At 36.4% G+C, this 21,451-nt stretch overlaps 1 protein-coding gene across 5 annotated transcripts in view; it reads right to left on the reverse strand.

Annotated features, from left to right (window-relative positions):
- Positions 1-21,451, reverse strand: part of LOC150107090 (uncharacterized) — a 277,723-nt gene that overhangs the window by 182,334 nt on the left and 73,938 nt on the right. For all 5 annotated transcript variants that reach the window (XR_016548230.1, XR_016548229.1, XM_090391628.1 and 2 more), the window contains exon 5: positions 6,946-7,022. Coding sequence is in view for 3 of the 5 variants with exons in the window: in XM_090391628.1 (XP_090247754.1) it covers positions 6,946-7,022 (77 nt within the window). In the remaining 2 variants the exon portion in view is untranslated. The remainder of the gene's footprint in view (positions 1-6,945; positions 7,023-21,451) is intronic.

Below are 21,451 nucleotides of genomic sequence, written 5' to 3' on the forward strand. Positions count from 1 at the left end.
TTCTGCCTCCTTGATATTGCCTCACCACACACCACTCTCTGATATCTATCAGACAGCCAATCCTGAATCCAGATGACTAATCCACCATCTAAACCCATATGCTGCAACTTAAATATCAGCTTATCATCTGGCACCCTATCAAATGCCTTTGCAAATTCCAAAAAAAAAAAAAAAAAAGTCAGTATATGCCTTTCCTTCGTTAACTACTCGTCACTTTATTATAAAAGGCAATCATATTAATAAAGCAACAGCGCCCCTTAATAAATCCACATTGACTCTCACAGATAACATTACCCTCATCTGCCCAACGCTGTATATGATCCCTCACTAATTTCTCCAAAATCTTAACAATTACTGATGAAACACAAACTGGCCTATTGTACTGAGATCTGTATTGCAGATCTCAGTACTGAGCCCTGTGGGATCCCACTTGTAACCTTCTGCCTCCTTGATATCGCCCCACCATACACCACTCTCTGATATCTATCCGACAGCCAATCCTGAATCCGAATGACTAACCCACAATCTAAACCCATGTGCTGCAACTTAAATATCAGCTTATCATCTGGCACCCTGTCAAATGCCTTTGAAGGGTACACAAGGAGAAAAGTGACCAGCAAACTTGTGAACAGTACAAGGCTTAGGAAAGAAAAATCAGATGATGAGAAGAATCTCACCAAGCAGGCCAAAGGAAATTCAAAACTGCTCTTTTGTTAGATGGCAAGTAAGAGGAAGAATGACTATGGAAGATTAACCTTAATGAGTAATGATGGTCACAAGGTGACAGAAGCAGATAAAATAGCTGAGTTACTGAGTGACCACTTTGCAATATATCATTCAAATGAGGTTATTGCTATAACAAATATGACAGACACTGATGTGGGAAGAGAGGTAGATGAATTGCAGGTTCTTAGGATATTGCAGAATCTCAGTGTAAATACAGCTGTGGGATTAGATGGGATATCAGCATGGGTTTTGCAAGAATGTGCAAGAGAACTGGCAATGCCTCTGACTAGGCTCTACAATGTAAGTCTCAGCTCTGGTAGAGTTCCAAGGGAGTGGAAAGAGGCAATATAATTCCCTTGCATAAGGGATGTTCTAAGACTGCAGTGGCAAATTATAGACCAATATCTTAGACATGGTGATAAAAATATTGGAAAAAATGGTCAACAAGAGAATTCAAGAATGGGTGGATAAAACATGACACTGTATGAGGGGCAACATGGTTTAGTGAAGTCATGCCTTAATAATTTACTAACGTTTTATAATAGAGTAACAGCTGAGTTGGATAAAGGAAATGGCTACATGATGATTCTGTTGGATTTGGCAAAGGTATTTAACAAAATATCACATGGAGCTCTGTTACACAAATCAGAACAAATGGGAATGAATATGACACTGGTTATGTGAATAAGAGGGTGGATGTTGGATAGATATCAAAAAGTGGTATATGGAGGGGCAGAATCAAGGTGAAAACAGGTGACCAGTGGTGTGATACAAGGTTCAGTGCTGGGACAACTGCTGTTTAATTTGTAAACAAATGATATAGGAAACAACCTGAAAGGAAATATTCAGTTGTTTTCTGATGATGATGCAAAATTAGGTAGCGTAATAGTTAATAAAGGTGATGATGTGGAGAGATTGCAGGATGATTTAAATAGGCTCTCTGTATGTGCAAAAGATAATGGTTGTCAGTTTAGTTTTTTGGTTGTCAGTTGCAATGAACTAACCTTGGAGAAATGTCAAGTTATGCATTTTTGGTAAAACAGATTACTAGCTGTGTACCACATTGATGGTACTGTACTCCAGGAAACAAATGAAGCTAGAAATTTAGTGGTTTGGCAGACATAGAGTTAAAGTTTAGAGGACGTATTGCTAAAGGAGCCCATAAGATTACTTGGCTACTGAAGAACACAGTAAGAAGTAGAGTTAAGGAAGTTATTATTCCCTTTATAAGACCTTGATATGACCACATCTGGATTACACTGTTCAGGTCTCCTGGGTTTCTTGGGATGAAGAAGAACTGGAGAAGATTCAGAGCGAGTGGTCTGTGGAATTATTATTATTATGTGACACCTCCAGGGAGTCCAAAGACTCGTCAAGGGAGAGTGTGCCAACAGCATCGAATGATTGACCCCTTCCAACTACTAACTGAGCTCAAACTTGCTTAACTTTTTGCGAGCCATTAGTAGCAGAGGTTCTACCAATCAACCAACCTTTGAATGTTCCCTATGAGGACAGACTGAGGATTTGTGGACTGCAAAAGTTGGCTGATAGGCAAGAAAGAGGGGATATGATAGAAACATTTAAGTTGCTTCAAGGGATTTATAGAATTGATGCAGGAAGAAATTGTTCAGCACTTAGCTAGAGGGGGCCAGAACATGAGGTCATCCCTGGAAGTTGAATAAAGGCGTGGTTACTATGAGTGTGAGCACTAGATGTTTTGCTTGGAGAGTTGTGAATGAGTGGAATGGGTTGCCAGAGTCAGTTTGGAGCGCTTTGTCTGTTAATGGGTCCAAGGAGAGGTATGATAGACTGTGTGGATAGTTTGTGCCTCTCGCTATGAGTCTTTGGACTCCATGAAGGTGTTCATACAATAATAATAATAATAAATCATATGTGATGATATAATACATGTAACGAACTAACCTTGAATTGCCTCAAATGTAACTCAATGCTGATGACTTCTGCTGGAGAGAAGTACTTTTCTTAAACAAACTGTAGATGATGGAAAATTATTATCAGTATTATTATAGACCTCCACATTGTCATAAGATTCACTGTGAGAAGTCCATCTCAGACAACACAGTCTATCAAACCTCTTCTTAAACTCCTTCAGTGTCTGCAATCTTTCCATCCTCTCATCAATGAATTCGTGCTCCTACCACTCTTCAGGCAAAAAACTTTCTTATCCTCTACTGTTACTTCTTTCTTTCATGACACCCACCGATGCCCTTCTGTCCTTGTTCCAGCCCATCTCCTTGATGAAAACCAAGTAAATACCTCTGAACAGCTTAAGCTTCTCAATATCACCTTTATACCAGACTTTGCAGGTTTGTGCAACTACCACTTGGAGCACTGTGTCTAGTTTTGCATGCATGTAATTTAGAATTTGCTTTCTCTTGACTGATGACAACTCATCAGTAAGGACAGCATACAACTCTAAGCAATACATACTTAGAATTGTATGACGTCCTTAAGTGTATGAACTGTACATACTCAATTTGTGTGTGTGTGGTAAACCGATAATAAAATCTTGTTGGAAGTTTTTTTTGCACTTCGTTAGACTATAAATTATATATTTAGTTTAATCCTTTATCCAAGCATAAGCAAACCGAAGTATCTTCAGTACTGGGGGAACTCATGGCAAAGGTGGACTGAGTTCTCATCACTTTCCTTAGTATCCCATAATGCAAAGCACATCTCCTTGCAGACATGTATAATGCTATGCATTATGGGAAGGGGTCACTATCCAGAAATATGACTTCTGCATTGCTTCAACCCTGGTATCATCCCTGGGTCTGGCTCCCACTGAAGAGACCTCAATAAAGGTCGAAACCGGTCTGGGTAGTGAATCCTTCCCATAATGCAGAGCATTATACATGTCTGCAAGAAAATGTGCTTTGCACATTATGGGATACTAAGGAAAGTGATGAGCACTCAGTCCACCTCTGCCACGAGTTTCCCCAGTCCTGAAGATACTTCAGGCACAAACTTTGTTTGCTTACACTTGGATAAAGGATTAAACTAAATATATAATTGATAATAAAATATACAGAACAAACATTCATTCCTTTGATCAAGAAAATGGATATGGGTTGTCCTTTAGATGTAAAATGAGAGATTAGGAACAGACCTGAGGACTTAACATATGCTGCTTTATCTTAAAATTGCAATACCAGATCTTGAGCACAATAATCAAGATGGGACCTACGCAGGGATTTTAAAGATGGAAATAACACCTCTTACATCTGCTAGTCAATGTATTCCTAAATGTATCAATCTTCTGAGTTGCATTCACAATATGTCATTTGAACACTTGAAAATTCCACCTTCAAGATCCCTTGCTTTTTCCAGTGCTCCCATCTGTGGATCCCAAATTTCAAAACCTATGTTCCACTATGTCCCCAGGTCTAATATCCAAACCCACACATTGCAAGATTAAATATCAATGCATGGCATTCCCTCATCCACCACTGCCTTGTTACTTTATTATAAAAGGCAACAAGATTATTACTACAAGAACACCCTTTAACAAATCCATGGTGGCCTACATAACCCTTATATGTCCAATTGTGTATATGAACTCTTACCAATTTTTTCAGTCGTCTTGTAAAGCAGCAGAAACATAAACTAGTCCAGAGTTTGATATTTCTATTCTACCAACACCTTTATATGCAATGGCACTGGCTTACTCCAACTTCCCCTCTTTGGAACTTATCCCAATGCAAGACATTCATCTAACAGCCAAGACAATGGAATAGCCAGTTTCATAGCACAATCCCTTAAAATGGTCCCATTTCTTTAGTAACATTTAAAGTGCTCAGTATTCAGAACACATCCAATCCTTCAACCCTCGCTGTCTCTGTAGGAATAAAACCAGAATTACCAGATTTAAATACTCCAATAGAGTAATCTTTAGATCTAATAAATCATATACATTTCACACCCAGTTACCAAAGTCATTTATTCATAATCATTTTCTCTACTGGCAAACATCACAAAAGAACTGCTTGGGATTCTACTTGGATTGCTGTCTACTTTCCTTCTCCTCTTCATCATAAAATTCCTATCAAAAAATTTCCTCCAAACTGCTATGTTATCTGTCAAGACTCCAATGTCAGATAATGTATTTGGTCATCTAACAGACTTCTAATTGCATCAGACCACATAGATCTTGGTCTTCCTCTGAGACTTTTTTTTTTCTGCCATATTGGCAAAGAACATTTGCTTTGCTAACCTTTTCATGACCATTCTGTTTAAGGAACCATACAAACTAAGAATAACTCTACTCACATACTCCTGAATAAGTGTCAGGTTTCTCTCAAATCCCATAACTTCAATTCCATGATTGATTCCATCTGTTCACTCCCAAATTTTTCTCAGAGCTCTCATATCTGTGACCTCCAGTCTTTGATCAAATGTTTTATTTGTAATCCAACTCTCAGATCCATAAATTAAAACTGGTTTGAATACTGTGTGTTGTGTTCTGCTAGTTTAGTATTTCAGCTAATTCCATATAAATTTACTCAACTAGCTGCCAACTATACCAGCTGAAACCTGTTGTCTGTTTCCATGTTTAAATTGCCATTTTCATTAAAAATTTGTCTGAGCAGATGAAATATTATGCTTATTCCCCAAGTTTATCATTCAAAATGCTGCTGACATTTTCAATGTTTGACTGTCTTTTTATTGATGCTTTTCATACAAAATCTGTTACAGCAGTTATTCAATTTAAGAATCCTGAAGACTGTACTGGATTACTTAAGAGTTTAGCATCATCTGCATAGAGCTAAGTTTTAATATATTGAATTTTGATATCAGGTTTCATGCCACTTTCCTTCATAATGTAATCCATATAAATGATGAACAAGAAAGGAAATACTGTGCATCTTTGGCTTGCACCTCTTTTTATATTTATCCCACACATGAGAGGTACAAGAACCTACAGCACATCAGTGCCATTTGAGGTGATTGACCTGATATTACATCAAACCATCTTCCATTATCTCCTTCAATGACTTACAACTTAAATATATGAGGGGGGGGGGGACACTGGAAAGTTCTGATAAACACATAGAACAAAAATGATATTAAAGCAAGTAATATAACTAACCACAAGAAAGAACATACTAGTAGCAGAGTTCTGAAGGTAACTTTTGTTCTTATATTCTCATCTGTTCTTTCTTGTGGTTATATCAGTTGCTTTAATATAATTTTTAATATTATTTTTGTTCTAGGTGTTTATACTATGTGTTGCTTAGATATGTCAGATTTACACCACATAATTGTAGTATTTTTTGAAAAGCATTTTTTTGTATGCTTTTTTTTTTTCAGATCTACTAAACTTAAATAACAATCCTTATTATATATTCCCATGAATTCTCAACTCTGTCTTAAAGTGAAAATATGGTCCTTCCTGATAATCCACACTTGGCTCGAACCCAGCCTGTTCTTCTCCAAATTTCCTTCCCACAAAATTTCTTAGCCTCTTCTCAATATATAGGCATAAATCTTATCTGTAACACTTAATAGGAAATTCCTCTGTAATTCTCAAATGGTTATATTTCTCTTTTTATATATGGATACTATGAGAGCTCTGTTCTAATCATCCAGAACCCCGTGACTAAGTCTTCTGAATTATTCAGTGCAGCCACTATATAATTTTATATTTTTATACATGTGAAACAGAACAGTAGTAGAAAATATTCATGATGTTCATGATATTTATAATGATATTAGATTATTAGAGATATCATCTACTCCAGCTGAATTCTGATATTTTTTCAGATAATTTCGATGGCTTCCTTATACCTTGAGTGATATATGCAATCCATCCAACCTGAATATTTTCTACTACTGTTACGTTATGTTTCCACATACATATAGCAATCTTTTGAATTAATTACTGCACACATCCAGAATATCTTTATCTTCAGTATTTATGTTACCTTCATCATTTCTGATTGCTTTTACAGTACTTTTTTCCTGCATTTAAGTTTTTTTAATAACCTCAAAGAATATTTTGTCACCTTGATGATATTTATTTCTATGATATTACCAGCCTTCTCATGACTTATTTAGTTACCTTTAAACACTGCTTTGCTTTCTTATGTTTGTCACTCTATGCTTAAGTGAAATAATATTTAAAATTTTCTTTTTAAATAACGTCAGGTGTACAACATAAAAAATAAATAAATAGGAACTTTTTTTTTTTTATTATACCTGATGTCTTGACTTTCATACAGTGTGTAGCAACGAAGAGCAAAAAGAGCAGACTGTAAAACATATAGATGGGAAGACTGAAAATGCAAAAACTTTTCATCAGAAAATGAAAATTTAAATATGAAAAATGTGTCAAATAAAATAGTTACAGTGCAAAACACAAGTAATTATATTTACAATTTTAATTCTACAGGATAATTAAAAAAAAAATTATTTCAAAAATTCAGATATGAGAAACAAATATCGGCCATTTACACGAGATATGTAAAATCTTGTACAGAAAGAAATTTGTACAAAATTCTTATATACCGATTTTACTTAAGAAAGAAAGTCAATACAAAATACTTGTAGTTTAAGTATCATTTTTTTCATTAGTGTTTTATGTAATCTGGTAAAATATTAGAATGAATTGCTAAATTATTTGACCACCAATATTGTACAAACAAAGAGATAGCCCAGACAGGATTGGATATGTAGACCTGAGGCTATCGGCAGGCGCGAAGGTCAGCGAGTTACGGGGTTTTCCCACCATGACTCAGAGATTTTGTAAGGGGGGAAGGAACCACTGGTAAAACATCCAAGGAACTCCCAAGGTCGTGAAGGTAGAATAAAGTCCCAAGGTCGTGAAGGTAGAATAAAAAGGAGACAGGCACTTTGTTCCTGGCTCACTGTTCCTGACTTGTTTCGGTGTTGCTTTGAAGAGGTTCCTAGGTCCAGCCGTTCCAAGGATGGGGGGGGGGGAGAATATCCCGCTAGCAGTATTTCGACGATATGACATTTCAAGAAGTCCATCACGGCCTGTTCAAGAAGTTCATTGCGAAGTTCCTTAAGCAATCTCCAAGAATGCTGTATCGTTGTAGCCATGGAATAGTGTCTGCTTGCAGTTCTAACGGGAAAGAAGAAGAAGATTATATTCGTGATCTCTAGGATCTTGAATGCTGAACTGGCTGAGACAGGTTTCAAGTAAGATTAATGTAGAACAGTTATGGATTGTGAACCTTAGAACAAGGAATATTGATTATATAGTTGCTAGCATATTGTAAAGTTATGAAGTCAGAAAAACCGCACTTCTAAATTATTGTGAGATTGTTATCTGCAAAGCGATGAGCATTTGTTAATGTTAAGAGTTATCGTTAAAAGTTAGTGTTGGAAGGGAGATTGAATGTGAAGCTTAATTAAGCATAATTCTGTTAATGATCTAAGTTAAATAGAGTTGAAGTGTGTGTGAAATTGACCACGTGTCTGACATATATGTGAACGTGCATATTTGTCTGTTTTTAAGGCTAAAGGCTGGAATGTTGATTCAAGTAATTTGAGAATCAGACGTGTGTTGCATTGATACTTAGCAGAATTGAAAGGAATCAGATAATTTTGATATGTGTGAAATCCTATCTCTTTTATGTTGTAATTACCATGTCTTAGTATGAATAAATTGTTTTGTTTGTTAATAATTTGCCTGATTTCGATTTACGAATGCACTTCTCATAAAAATATAGAACCTGTGTGTCCTTAAAGTTAAAGTTAGCCAAGAATGACTAAATTTAAGTATCTAATGTTGCTTGAATTAGAATTGAATATTAGAGATAATTCCGTGTTCCGTGTTCTATTGCATACAATGCTCATCCAACCTCATCTTAAACTGATTCAATGTGTCCACATCCACAACACACTCAGGCAATGCATTCCACTCACCAACCACCCTCCATGCAAAGAACCTGCTTCTCACTCCTCTGCTCACACCCTCCCTATACAGTTTCTAGCACTGGCCTCTTGTTCTACTTCCCTCTCCAATTCTATGAAAAATCTCTTCCATATCTACCTGATAACAACTCCTGACCAGTTTATATGTCTCAATCATATCTCCCCCTCTTCCTCTATTCACAAGGCTCTGCAACTTATATTCCCTCAATCTATCCTCGTGCTCCACATTCCAAAGACAACTGACTACCTTTGTGAATCTTCTCTGTACCCTTTCCAACATATCCTCGTCATCATGAAAACTCAGCGACCAAATCTGTGCACAATAATCCATATAAGGTCTGATCAAGGCCTTATACAATGGAATCATAACTTCTCTATTTCTGCATGTCAGGGTTCTCTGCATCATTGCCATTATTCGATGTGATGTCTTCACAAATTGTGCAATGTGGCCCCAGAATTTCAGGTCCATGTCCTGAAATTCTGGACATGCACCTAGATCTCTCATCTCCTCTACTTCTGTTAAAGTTTCCCCACCAAATGTATACTTGGCATCCCATTGTTGCTTACCAAATCTCAAAACCTTACACTTGGCAACAATGAACTGACAGTTCCAATTACCTGCCCATTCATGTATAGGAAAGACAAACAATTTCTTTGCGTGATCTTACATGTATAGGAGAGACAAACAATTTCTTTGCACAATCTTTAATGGCGCAGTCATTATACAAATAAATTTTTAAAGATCAGTGTGAGAGAAAGCCAGCTAGTTAGACAAAGGAATTGGTTCCAGACAGAGGCAATTCCTGCATCTATACTCCACACATGGGAAAGTAGCATAGTTACGACCTTGAGAAGGGGGGGGGGAGAGAAATTGTAGACTAAAGGATTAAAAGTGATAAGACTAGCTCAAGCAACGATTACAACTCAGAGTTACGACTTACAAGAAATTAAGAAGGTAAGACTAGATAAGAAATAATATTGAATATATAATTAGGAATAGCCACTAGAGGGCTATATGGCATGTCGTATTTGTGGATAGCTCCTGAACAGATAAGTGATATTTTGAGTAAAAATTGATGAATTTCCATATTATTTACATAGTATTGTTTACTTTTAGTATTTTAGCAAGTCTAGGTGATTTTTGTGTGTTTTTTGAGTATTTTAATAGTAAATTGATAGATACGATTATCTGTGCACATGGCTCTCATAAAGAGGAATACAAAGATGGCGTCCAGGTCGCCATATTTGTCTAAAAATCTTAAAGGATTTGATTCAGTGAACCGTTTGCGAAATGTATGCATTGAGGAGAGCGGTTGGAGTCTGGTTAAACAACGCTAGTGGAATGAACGCGTGCAAAAAAGTGTAAAGAATGTGAGGATTTAAAGAGTGCTTCAGGTCGTGTGAGTGATATCGTTAATGAAAGTAAGAATCTAGATAACAGTGATATTCGAGGTATGAATGGTGATATTTGTGAGGTAGTACCTGATAGCTGTGAGAGTGGCGTTGAAAGTGAGAATGAAGGTAAACATACAGAATGATTGAATGAATCATTGGAGAATAAAAACGATGACACTGATGCAATGAGTGAGATCGCTCTATTACGCGCAGCAATACATAGGGCAAATCGGCATTGGCAAAAATGTTTACCAAGCGTACTGACTAATAATCGGCAAAAGCACGATAGAAAAAAAATAAGGGTATGATAGCAGGTGTAAACAAAACGAAAAAGTGTGCATTGCATGGAGATTCCTTAGTAAGAGGTGTGCTAGTTGAGAGTTTAACAAAATCGTACCAACCCGGTGCAAACATTAAGAATGTAAGCAAGTCAATTAGAATGCAAAAACAGTGGGTGAAAGAATTAATAGTGATAGTTGGTACAAATGATTTGAAAGGAAACAAAAAGGCTATGACTGAGGATGTGAAGGAATTGCTTGAGGTAGCAAAAGAGAAGAGTGAGAGAGTTAGGATGGTGAGTCTATTGCCACGGTATGACAGTGAAGAGTATAGGAGGAGGGCCATAATTGCTAATGACTTTATGTGTGAATTATGTTTGATGAGTGGTGTTGAATTTGTGGAATGAGTTCGATGGGCGAAAGGATTTATATAAAATGGATGGTTTACATTTGAATGAATTTGGTGTATAGAGACTTGAAAAGGTGTTGTTGAATGTAGTGGAAGTGAATGTGCAGAATCAGGGAAACTAGAGTTACTAGGGGGGGGGGGTAGATATGCAGATTTTAGGGAGACAGTCGAGTGTGAGAATGTGTGTAATATGCCCAAGCGAGTAGGAAAGACCACGAATCAGAATGGGATAGTTAGTATAAGGCATCAAGATAGGGATGGCTCAAATCGGCTTCTGCAATTCATGTATACAAATGCCAGAAGTATTCGGAACAAGAAGGAAGAATTTTTGGCCTTGGTTGGCACTTCCAGACCACAGGTTATTGGCATTAGTGAAACATGGCTGAGAGAAGATGACACAGCCAGTGGGATTGAATGTGAGGGGGGGTATGGTGTGTTCAGGAGTGACAGGGAGAATAAAATAGGGGGGGAAGAGGTGTGTTATTGATGCAGGATAGAGAAAAGAGCACATTTGAGGCTATTTGGTGTGAGATTGAAACTAGCAGAACAAAACATACAGTTGGGTGCTGCTATAGACCAGGTGATGGAATAGATGGTGGAGGTAGTATGCATATGCAAATAGAAGAAATGAGTGGAAGGAGGGTAATTATTATTGGAGATTTCAACTATGGTAACATTGATTCGAAGGAGAAGACACATGGGAGGAAGGAATTGGAATTTGTGCGGTTATTAAGGGATAACTATCTGCGACAGCATGTAATGGAAAATACTAGGGGTCAGAGAGTGCTTGACCTAGTAATTACATCTGAGGATTTGGCTGTAACAAATATGACCACATTGCCACCAATTGGTGAGAGTAATCATAGGGTCTTGACTTGGGAGGTGGCTAAAGGTGTGGAATTTTCAATTAAGACAGAGTACATGTGGAATTATCGGGCTGGAAAGTATGACAAGCTTAGGAGTTTGATTGGTTCAGTGCCATGGCATGGACAACTGCAAGAACTAGAAGTTGATAGTGCATGGGAGGCAGTTAAGAAGTGTTTGCATTAAGCAATAGCTGACTGTATACCTAGAGTCCGAATAATAAATCAAGTAGGGGTTAAATGGATGAATAACACCATTAAGCTTGAGCTGCAAAAAAAGAAACAACTAAGGAGGGAATTTAAGGAGAAAGGTGACCGGCAGGCACATGAACGGAATAAAGCGCAGGCCAGAAGGGTAATGAGTGTGGTAAGAAAAGCAAAAAAAGGATTACGAAAGAACATTGGCATGCAGGCTAAAGAGAATCCTAAACAGTTTTTTCGATATGATGCAAGTAAAAGGAAAAATGTACATGGCAGATTGATTTTAAAGAATGCCGATGGTAGGGAGATAACTGAATCAGTTGATATAGTTGAGTTACTGAGTGAGCACTTTGCAAGAATATATCTTCCAGGTGGTGACATTGCAGAAATGAATGAACCAACAGATTATACGGGAATTGTGGTGAATGAAGTAGAGGTGAGTAGTCTATTGCAAAACCTCAATGTCAATACATCTGTGGGATTGGATGGTATACCAGCTCATGTCGTACGTGAAGCGGCTAAAGAACTGTCAGTACCCTTGACCACTTTGTTTAATTTGAGTCTTGGGTCTGGATTAGTCCCGAGGGGGTGGAAAGAGGGGAAAATAGTTCTACTGCATAAAGTTCCAAGACTGCTGTTGTAAATTTCCGACTGATTAGCATATCAGGAATCATTGTCAAGGATCTTAGAGAAATTAGTCAAGAAAAGAATACGGGATTGGATAGATGAAAATGGGATACTGTATGGGGGACAACATGGTTTTGTGAAGGGTAGATCATGCCTCAGAAACTTGCTCACGTTTTATAACACAGTGACGGCTGAACTGGATAAGGGTAGTGGGTTTACAGTGATTCTACTGGACCTTGCCAAGGCCTTTGACAGGATACCACATGGAACTCTAATCAGTAAACTGTAGCAGATGGCGATGGATATAGGGTTGGTGAGATGGATAGGAGAGTGGTTTATTCAGGAGTGGAGTCCAAAAGACGGCTTGTGACTAGTGGTGTGCCGCAGGGTTCTGTTCTTGGACCACTACTTTTCAATTTGTTCATTAACGATATAGGAAAGAATCCGAGAGGAAGTGTTCACTCGTTTGCTGATGACAAAGTTGGGTAGAGCAATTGTGAGTGCACAGGATGTCAAAATTTTGCAGGATGATTTGGATAGTTTGGAGGACTGGGCTAGGGAAAATGGATGTCAATTTAATGTGGCAAAGTGTAAGGTTATGCATTTTGGAGTGAAAAGATTAGCAGCAGTATATCACATTGGCAGAACCGTACTCCAGGAGATTGATGAGGCCAGGGATTTGGGAATGTTGGTGGATAGGGAGTTGAAGTTTAGGGGGCACATTCCAAAAGTGGCTAAGTCAGCTCATCAAATCACTTGATTGCTGAAAAATACTTTAACAAGCAGAGAAACACAAGTTATTGTTCTTCTATATCGAGCCTTGATAAGACCCCATCTAGACTACTGTGCCCAGATATGGGTGCCAGGGTTTCTTCTTGATGGGGAGGAGGTGGAGAGGATCCAGAGATGAGTGACCAAGATGACAGCAGGTCTGTGGAATGAACCTTATGAGAACAAGTTGAAGATTTGTGGGTTGCAAAAATTGGTTGATAGGCGGAAAAAGAGTGATATGATTGAGATATTCAAATTACGGAAGGGTTTCTATAAGATTAATCCAGAAGATATTTTTGAGAATAGGACTGGTGGTGGGAGAATTAAGGGCCATACATGGAAGCCGGGCAAGAATGTGGTTAGCAGGGGTATTAGAGCTAGGTTTTTTACTTGGAGTGGTGAATGAGTGAAATAAGCTGCCAGAGTCTGTTGTGGGTGCTATGACCATGAATGAGTTCAAGGCGAGGTATGATAGATACTGTGTAAATGTCGAATAGTTGTGCTTGACATGATATTAGGTCCTCTCTCGATGAGTCTGTGGACTCCTTGGAGTTGCCCGAAATAATAATAATATAATCGAATCGAGTATACAATAAAGAAATTACAGAACAAGAAAAAAAAGGCATTATTTTTTACAATGCCGTATTATTTTTACAGATAAAAATCAAAGCCACCAGAAAAACTAAATTTAAATTTCATGTCACATTTTTCAATATTTCTTTCTGTGTATTCAGTGGCTAAGTTTATTAATATATGGTGAGAGAGATAAGGCATAACTAAACTATGACATCATTGCACAACAAAATGTGAATGAACACAGAATCCAGTAAAGTGTTGGCAAAGGAGCTTCTCTATATTCCAACCTATAGGCTAAAATTAATATTAGAAAGAGAATTTCACATACCTGAGTACGTATTATTTTGAAGGCTGAGATGATATATTCAGTACAGAACTTAAAGATTTAACTGAAATACATGAGATTTGGAAACAAAGTGTAGAATGTGAAGAAATAATAATTGAACATAAAAATAGCAGAAATAACACATGAATAAAACCAATAACGATTAATGAATAAAAAAAAATTATAGATTTTAAGGTTAAGAAGTAAAGATTAAAGAACTATGCAGTAGATGGCATTGATGTATGTGATTGGTAGAGAGGTTCGGTGTGATAGTTCAGATGGAGAGTTGTACAGTAGGTGTCCTCCCGTGATGAGTCTACAGACTCCTTGGAGGTGTCGGAAATAATAATAATAAACTAAAAATTTAAAAAACCCTGTAATATACACGGCAATAAGCTAGAAACACAAATGATGGAATTTGATATTTCACTGGATTACTCATCAGTTTTTAGATGACGAAAATTATGAGCTGGCCATGTTGTTTATGAAAAATAAACATCACAGGATGTTTAGAGTAACACATATATCTACTTTATTTACTAAAATTATGGAGACTACAACAGTAGGAATAATTACTTTAATTTCTCAACATTTCGACCTTCATATTAAGGTCATCATCTGGAGTATACACATATATACAAAGTGTGTGTGTGTATACTCCAGATGATGATGACCTTAATATGAAGTTGAAATGCCAGGAAATTAAAGTAATTATTCCTAACATGGTTGTAGTCTCCATAATTTTACTAAAATGAATGCTGATCACCATGTAACAATAAAAAGAAAGATATTATTTCTGAAAGATTCTACTATTTCTAAAAGAAAGGTTTATTTACTGAAGTTTAAATAACACCATACTGTTGCAGAGGAAAATTCACGAAGCCACTTATGACTTCCAAGCAAATCGCAACTAGAGTGTGATGGTGTAAGTGAAGACTGTTACAAGTTCAAGGGGGACTGTAAAAGGTACTTTTTAGCAATGAATGTGATCCCCTATGGTCATCTAAGGATATGTTGTTTGGCATATTAAGCAAGAAGCATTTGATAAAGAATGAATGAAACGTTCCGTGAAATTTGCAACCTCTGTCATCGTATGGGTTTGTATGACTGCAGAGGATCCAGGTAGGCTGTGTATTGTGCACAAATTAGTCAATTCCAAAGTCTACCAAAAAATTCTTAAGTACTTTATGTTACCGGCATCAGAAAATTTATGTGATGGTAATTTCCTTTTTTCAGCAAGATTCATCCTCTTGTCACACTTCCAAGACCAAATGGCTCAAAGAAAGGCAAATTGATGTAATTTCTTGGCCAGCAAATTCACCAGATTTAAACCTCATTGAGAATTTGTGGGGAATTATGAAGAAACCTCTTGTCGTGACGTTCTATTTTCATATTATGTTCTAAATCCGCCATCTTGGTTCAAGTCACTCTTATCAATATAACACTTAATCGCAAATTGATCACCGATCCAAAAGTAGGGAAATTTATATTTATACTGCGCCACCCTATTTTTAGATTAGTCTATATAATATAGTAGGATCAATTCTTAATTAAGTTAGCAGTCTTCTCATTAGTTTAGGCCGAATTATTTACTATTCCACTTGGGGTTCCCGCAAGATTCGAATATTTATGAACGGTGCAATAAAAAGGAATTCAGGCAAACACAATAATTAGATTAACAAAATAAAACATTTAATATATGATATATAACAAATACAAGAATTCTACCTTCAAATGAAACAATACAAATAACTTAATACATCTTGCTAAGTCACTCATTCCAATTCAATGTTTTAAACCTTAACATACAATTAACAGCTTCAAAATTACAAGTTTTCTTAACTCAAGTTAATACAACAAAACTTCTCATTTGATCAGTCTGCACACATCTATCAGTTGTACTTAATGTTTAAATTCACAGCAGGCACTAATCAAGGTAGACAATATTCCAAACAATCTTATTTCGGACCTTGAACTTCGAAGATAATAGTTAATGTTAGAATAAACAAACATGTATGACTACTCTTACCAGATACAATCTTCAATACATCAATCTATTGCGAGCACACTTATAAATTAACTTATTTGAGCTAGCGGAACACATTAAATAAAATTCTTCAACGATTTTAGCTGAACTACTGTTAATTGCGCTTCACTACTCTAAACAAAAACACATCAATAAGGCACTGATATCTTTCCTTGTTTACTTTTCTGAAACTAGATAAATTCATTATATTCTTCTCAGGGCAACACAGAATTAAGACGTAATCCTAGACTAACTGGAACTAATCAGAATTTTTCATTGAATGTCCAGTTCTTTATTTATCCGATTACGACATCAATTTTCCTCTATAACCACAGCTTATTTCACTTGCAGCTAAGTATATGATTCACTATGTTTTGGCTCACTTCTCAACACTATTCTCATGAATTTCTGCCCTAGAGAACTTATAATTTTCTTTCACTTCCTTGCTTATATCCTACTTTCCTTCAGGCTCCGCAAAACTCTCTCTTCTCTCTAATTAATAATCCTCTCCTCTTTCTTTTCCAACCCTTTCAGTCCGAAGGTCACGCTGTATTCCTCTCGTGCTTGTTTGTTTCATGCGTCTCCATGACAACGCATGAACGTAAACATTTCGCTAATGTAACACAACGCTCTACTCTTACATAAGTGATTACATAACGTTAAATTTTCACAAATAAGAATAAACAGAATATTTGAGCTACTTAATCAGCGCTCTTTCATTACGTATACAATTATTTATAATACACTTTTCGTTACTTTACATATATATTTAGTTATCATAAATTTCTACACATATTATTATTTAATAAATTAATAGTAGGTTAAGTTTACAATAAATATTTAAATAGTAATCCTTAATTAAGGAACAATAAATAATCTTTATACAAATTATGATTAATACATAATATGCAATGTTAAATGTGAATAAAAAAAATAAATTACACAACATAGTTTCATTCACAATTTAACATTCATCCTCTTGTCACACTTCCAAGACCAAATGGCTCAAAGAAAGGCAAATTGATGTAATTTCTTGGCCAGCAAATTCACCAGATTTAAACCTCATTGAGAATTTGTGGGGAATTATGAAGAAACCTCTTCAAGAAGTTACCCAAGAGACAAAAATTAACTTGTTTCTAGTCTATAGGCCATATGCAAATCATTTACAAAATTATTCTAATTTTGTGAATGATTTCAAATAACAGTTTTCTTATAATTTATGTTATTATGTGTTTGCATGGTTATATAATCTACAATGTACGTAGATTTAGATGATGCTAATTCATATTTGGTATTAATTATTTCCTATGCAATAAATTAGGATTGCAAATCATGCCTTTGACTATTCTAATTTTTTGATTCAGAGGTGTAGTATACAACGAAAAACTGGAATACGCAAAGAGATTGGTCCTGAGATCAAGAAAATCCAAAGGAATTTTTTTGTTATGTGGCAAGGAGGAGGAGGAATGATTGTGAAAGAATGACATTCTTGGATGAAAATGGGAAGAGAGTGAGTAATGCAAAGGACATAGTGGAGTTGTTCAATGAACACATTATGGGGGTATTTTGTCAAGGAGAAGTAGGTTATAAGACTAGAGGAATAGGGCAGGTTTAAGGTTTAGAAAAGGAAGAGGAGTGTGTTTCAAATACTGAGTACTCTGAATGTTAATACAGCAAATGGGACTGGATGAGATTTCACCATGGGTTTTGAGAGAATGTGAGAGATTTGTTCAACTGGCTTTTCATTGAAAGTCTGGCCATGAGCAAGGTACCCCAGTAGTGAAAGATAGTGTGTACCCCTGCATAAAGGTGGTAGCAGACTGGAAGTGTCAAACTATAGACCAGTTTGAATTTCATCAGTAGTTGTTAAGATTTTGGAGAAATTAGTGAGGGATCATTTACAGCAGTGGGAGGATGAATGTAATGATATCCGTGATAGTCAGCATGGATTTGTTAAAAGGGAGTATTGTTTTAGTAATATGATTGCCTTTCACAATAAAGTACAAGAGCGGTTAATGAGGAAAAGGCATATACTGCCATTTTTTTGAATTTTGCAAAGGCATTTGACATGGTGCCATATGATAAGCTGATATTTAAGTTGCAGCACATGGGTTTAGATGTCGGGTTAGTCAACTGGATTCAGGATCGGCTATCTAATAGATATCAGAGAGTTGTGTATGGTGGGGCATTATCAAGAGGCAGAAGGTTAAAAGTGGGGTACCACAAGGCTCAGTACTGGGACCTTTATATCAATGACATTGTCAATCGATTGCAGTGGAATATTCAGCTGTTTTGGATGATGTGAAGCTGAGAATGGTTATTAGTAATAGTGCAGATGTGGTAGCGCTGCAAGAGGATTTGAATAAAATGGACACAAGAGCAAATGAATGGGGGATATCAGTTTAATTCAGCTAAATGTAGTCTTGAAGTTTGGAGAATATGGGTTTGAATTATAGAATATTAGCTGGACAAGAGGATGGCTGACTGATATATCAAAAAGTAGTATATGGGGTATGTGAGTGTGCAAGATTTAATGTAACCAGTAATGTACCACAAGGTGTACTATAAGTCCTTGGTCCACTCTTATTCAATCTGTACATTAATGACATTGAGAAGGGTTTGACGGGCAACATACAGCTATTTAAGGATGATGCAAAGATTGATAGGAACATCAGGAGTGCTGCTGATATGCAGTACTTGTTGAATGATTTTAATAGGCTGGAATTGTGGGGATGAAAATGGCAGCCAGTTCAATGTTAATAAATATAAGGTCATGCACTTTGATGTGATTAGATATCTAATGTCGTATTCTATTGGTGGGATTATGCTAGATGAAAGCGATTAGGCTAGGGATCTTGGAGTTTTAGTAGACAGGAAATTGAAGTTCAAGGGGCCATATAGCAAAGATTGTAAACACAACTCAGAGAATAATTGTATTGTTGAAATGAACCTTGACATGTAAAGATAAGTCATTTTCCTATTTATAAGACCTAGATATGAGACCTCACTTAGACTATTACATGCAGGTCTGGTTTCTGTGGTGATTCTGATAAGTGGAGAGAGTGGAATGCTGATTATGAACACAAATTGAGAATTTGTAGGCTGCAGACACCTGCAAACAGGAGAAAGATGGGTGATATGATCGAGACTTACAATCTTCTGAAAGGCTTATACAGACCTTGCGTCCTTTTCCCACCCTCATTTTATGGGGTAGGGAAAGGCCATGAAGACATCCTTGGAATTCCAGAATGAATGCTGTCATGAAGGGTGAAGGGCTAGATTTTTCTGTACTCCAGGAGATTAACAAGGCCAGGGATTTGGGAGTGTTGGTGGATAGGGAGTTGAAGTTTAGGGGGCACATTGCAAAAGTGGCCAAATTAGCTCATCAAATCACTTGATTGCTGAAAAATACTTTAACAAGCAGAGACAAACATGTTATTGTTCCTCTGTATCGAGCCTTGATAAGACCCCATCTAGACTACTATGCCCAGATATGGGCGCCACGGTTACTTCTGGATGGGGAGGAGGTGGAGAGGTTCCAGAGACAAGGGACCAAGATGATAGCAGGTCTATGGAATGAACCTTATGAGAACAGGTTGAAGATTTGTGGGTTGCAGAAATTGGTTGATAGGCAGAAAAGGGGTGATATGATTGAGACATTCAAATTACTGAAGGGTTCTATAAGATTAATCCAGAAGATATTTTTGAGAATAGGACTGGTGGTGGGAGGACTAGGGGCTATACATGGAAGCTGGGCAAGAGTGTGGTTAGCAAGGGTGTTAGAGCTAGGTTTTTTACTTGGAGTGGTGAATGAGTGAAATAAGCTGCCAGAGTCTGTTGTGGGTGCCATGACTGTAAATGAGTTCAAGGCGAAGTATGATAGATACTGTGTGAATGTCGAATAGTTGTTCTTGACATGATGAGGGCCTCCCTCAATGAGTCTATGGATTCCTTGGAGTTACCCATAATAATAATAATAATAATAATAAAAGTGAAATACGGCAAAGTAGATTAAGGACTCGGCTCCAGAGGCTTTTCCTAAGTCTACAATTCAAGCACGTGCAAGAGCATATTTAAGGCCTTGAGAGAGAGGGGGGGGGGGGTTAAGCTAAGTTAAGGACTAAAGGTTAAGATTAATTGCGAGTTTTATGTGTCAATTAAAAATTGAAGTCTATAGACAGTTTAGACTAGCTCAAGCAACTACGATAAAAAATAAGAAACATATTACATTGACACAGTAGACATCCATTCGTTACATTGTTAAATAATTAAATAAATTAATAAAAATAAAATATAAAACAATTTTACAGTATCAACAACACACATGATTTGTTCTTCTGAAGAATCTATAAAATAAGAACTGAAAATTTTCAAAGAAACAGCCTTACTAAATGGATATAATCCAAGAATAACCCAAAAATTAATTAACCATTCTCCTATACAGCAACCCTGACAAGAAGAAGCTCATGAGACTCACCATATATTAAAGGCATCTCTGATTGTGTGTGGCAAAAATTATGAAAAAAATATCAACTCATTGCTACCTATAAACCCATCAACGAAATGCTACCTTCTCCAAAAGACAAACTCTCACCAATGATGCTACCTGGTGTATACTAAGTGCCATGTTCATGCAACTTGACTTATTATGGACAAACAGGAAGATCTGTAAATAAACATATCTCTGAACATCAAGACCAAATTCGGCTTATCAAACCTCACAAATCTGGCCTGGCACAACTTGGAAATGAAAACACTAACCACAGTATCCAATAGAAAACACCAAGCTGCTAACAGATCCATATATAAACATGAATTTGTACAAAGAAAGTGCTGAAGCCCTACTTCACAGACCTAACCTGAATTGTAACGACTGCCTCATTATTCCAAAAGTATGAGAAATTGTTATCCTCAATTATTAATATAATTAATAATTATATTAATTAAAATGTAATATCTTAAATATATTTTAACTAATTATTTTCAGTCCAATAGTTTTAATCTATGAACATGTGACTGTATACATAAAGGGATTTCAATTTAACCCATGTGCTCTGTTTCTTTATTCAATTCCTTATTGTTCTTTGCTGTTTTTCCTGATGATGTCTTACAATATGTAAGACAAAATATTTACATAACTTATATTTTACTGTGGCATTACATGGTATTCTATAATTAAAAGTGGTATTGTTTATTTACTTTTCATAATACCCCTCCATCTTTATAATTTTGTATAAGGTTTGTTTATGTATGTATATGTGTGGGTGGGGTGACTAAATTTTGCAGTGGGATGCTTGTGTGGTTTATTGATGGCATTTCAAAGTTTAAAAATAG

This window comes from Typopeltis vanoorti, chromosome 4 (assembly GCF_054136105.1).
Source record: "Typopeltis vanoorti isolate ZY-2024b chromosome 4, IOZ_Tvanoo_1.0, whole genome shotgun sequence".
In the NCBI taxonomy this organism is placed as follows: Eukaryota; Metazoa; Arthropoda; class Arachnida; order Uropygi; family Thelyphonidae; genus Typopeltis; species Typopeltis vanoorti.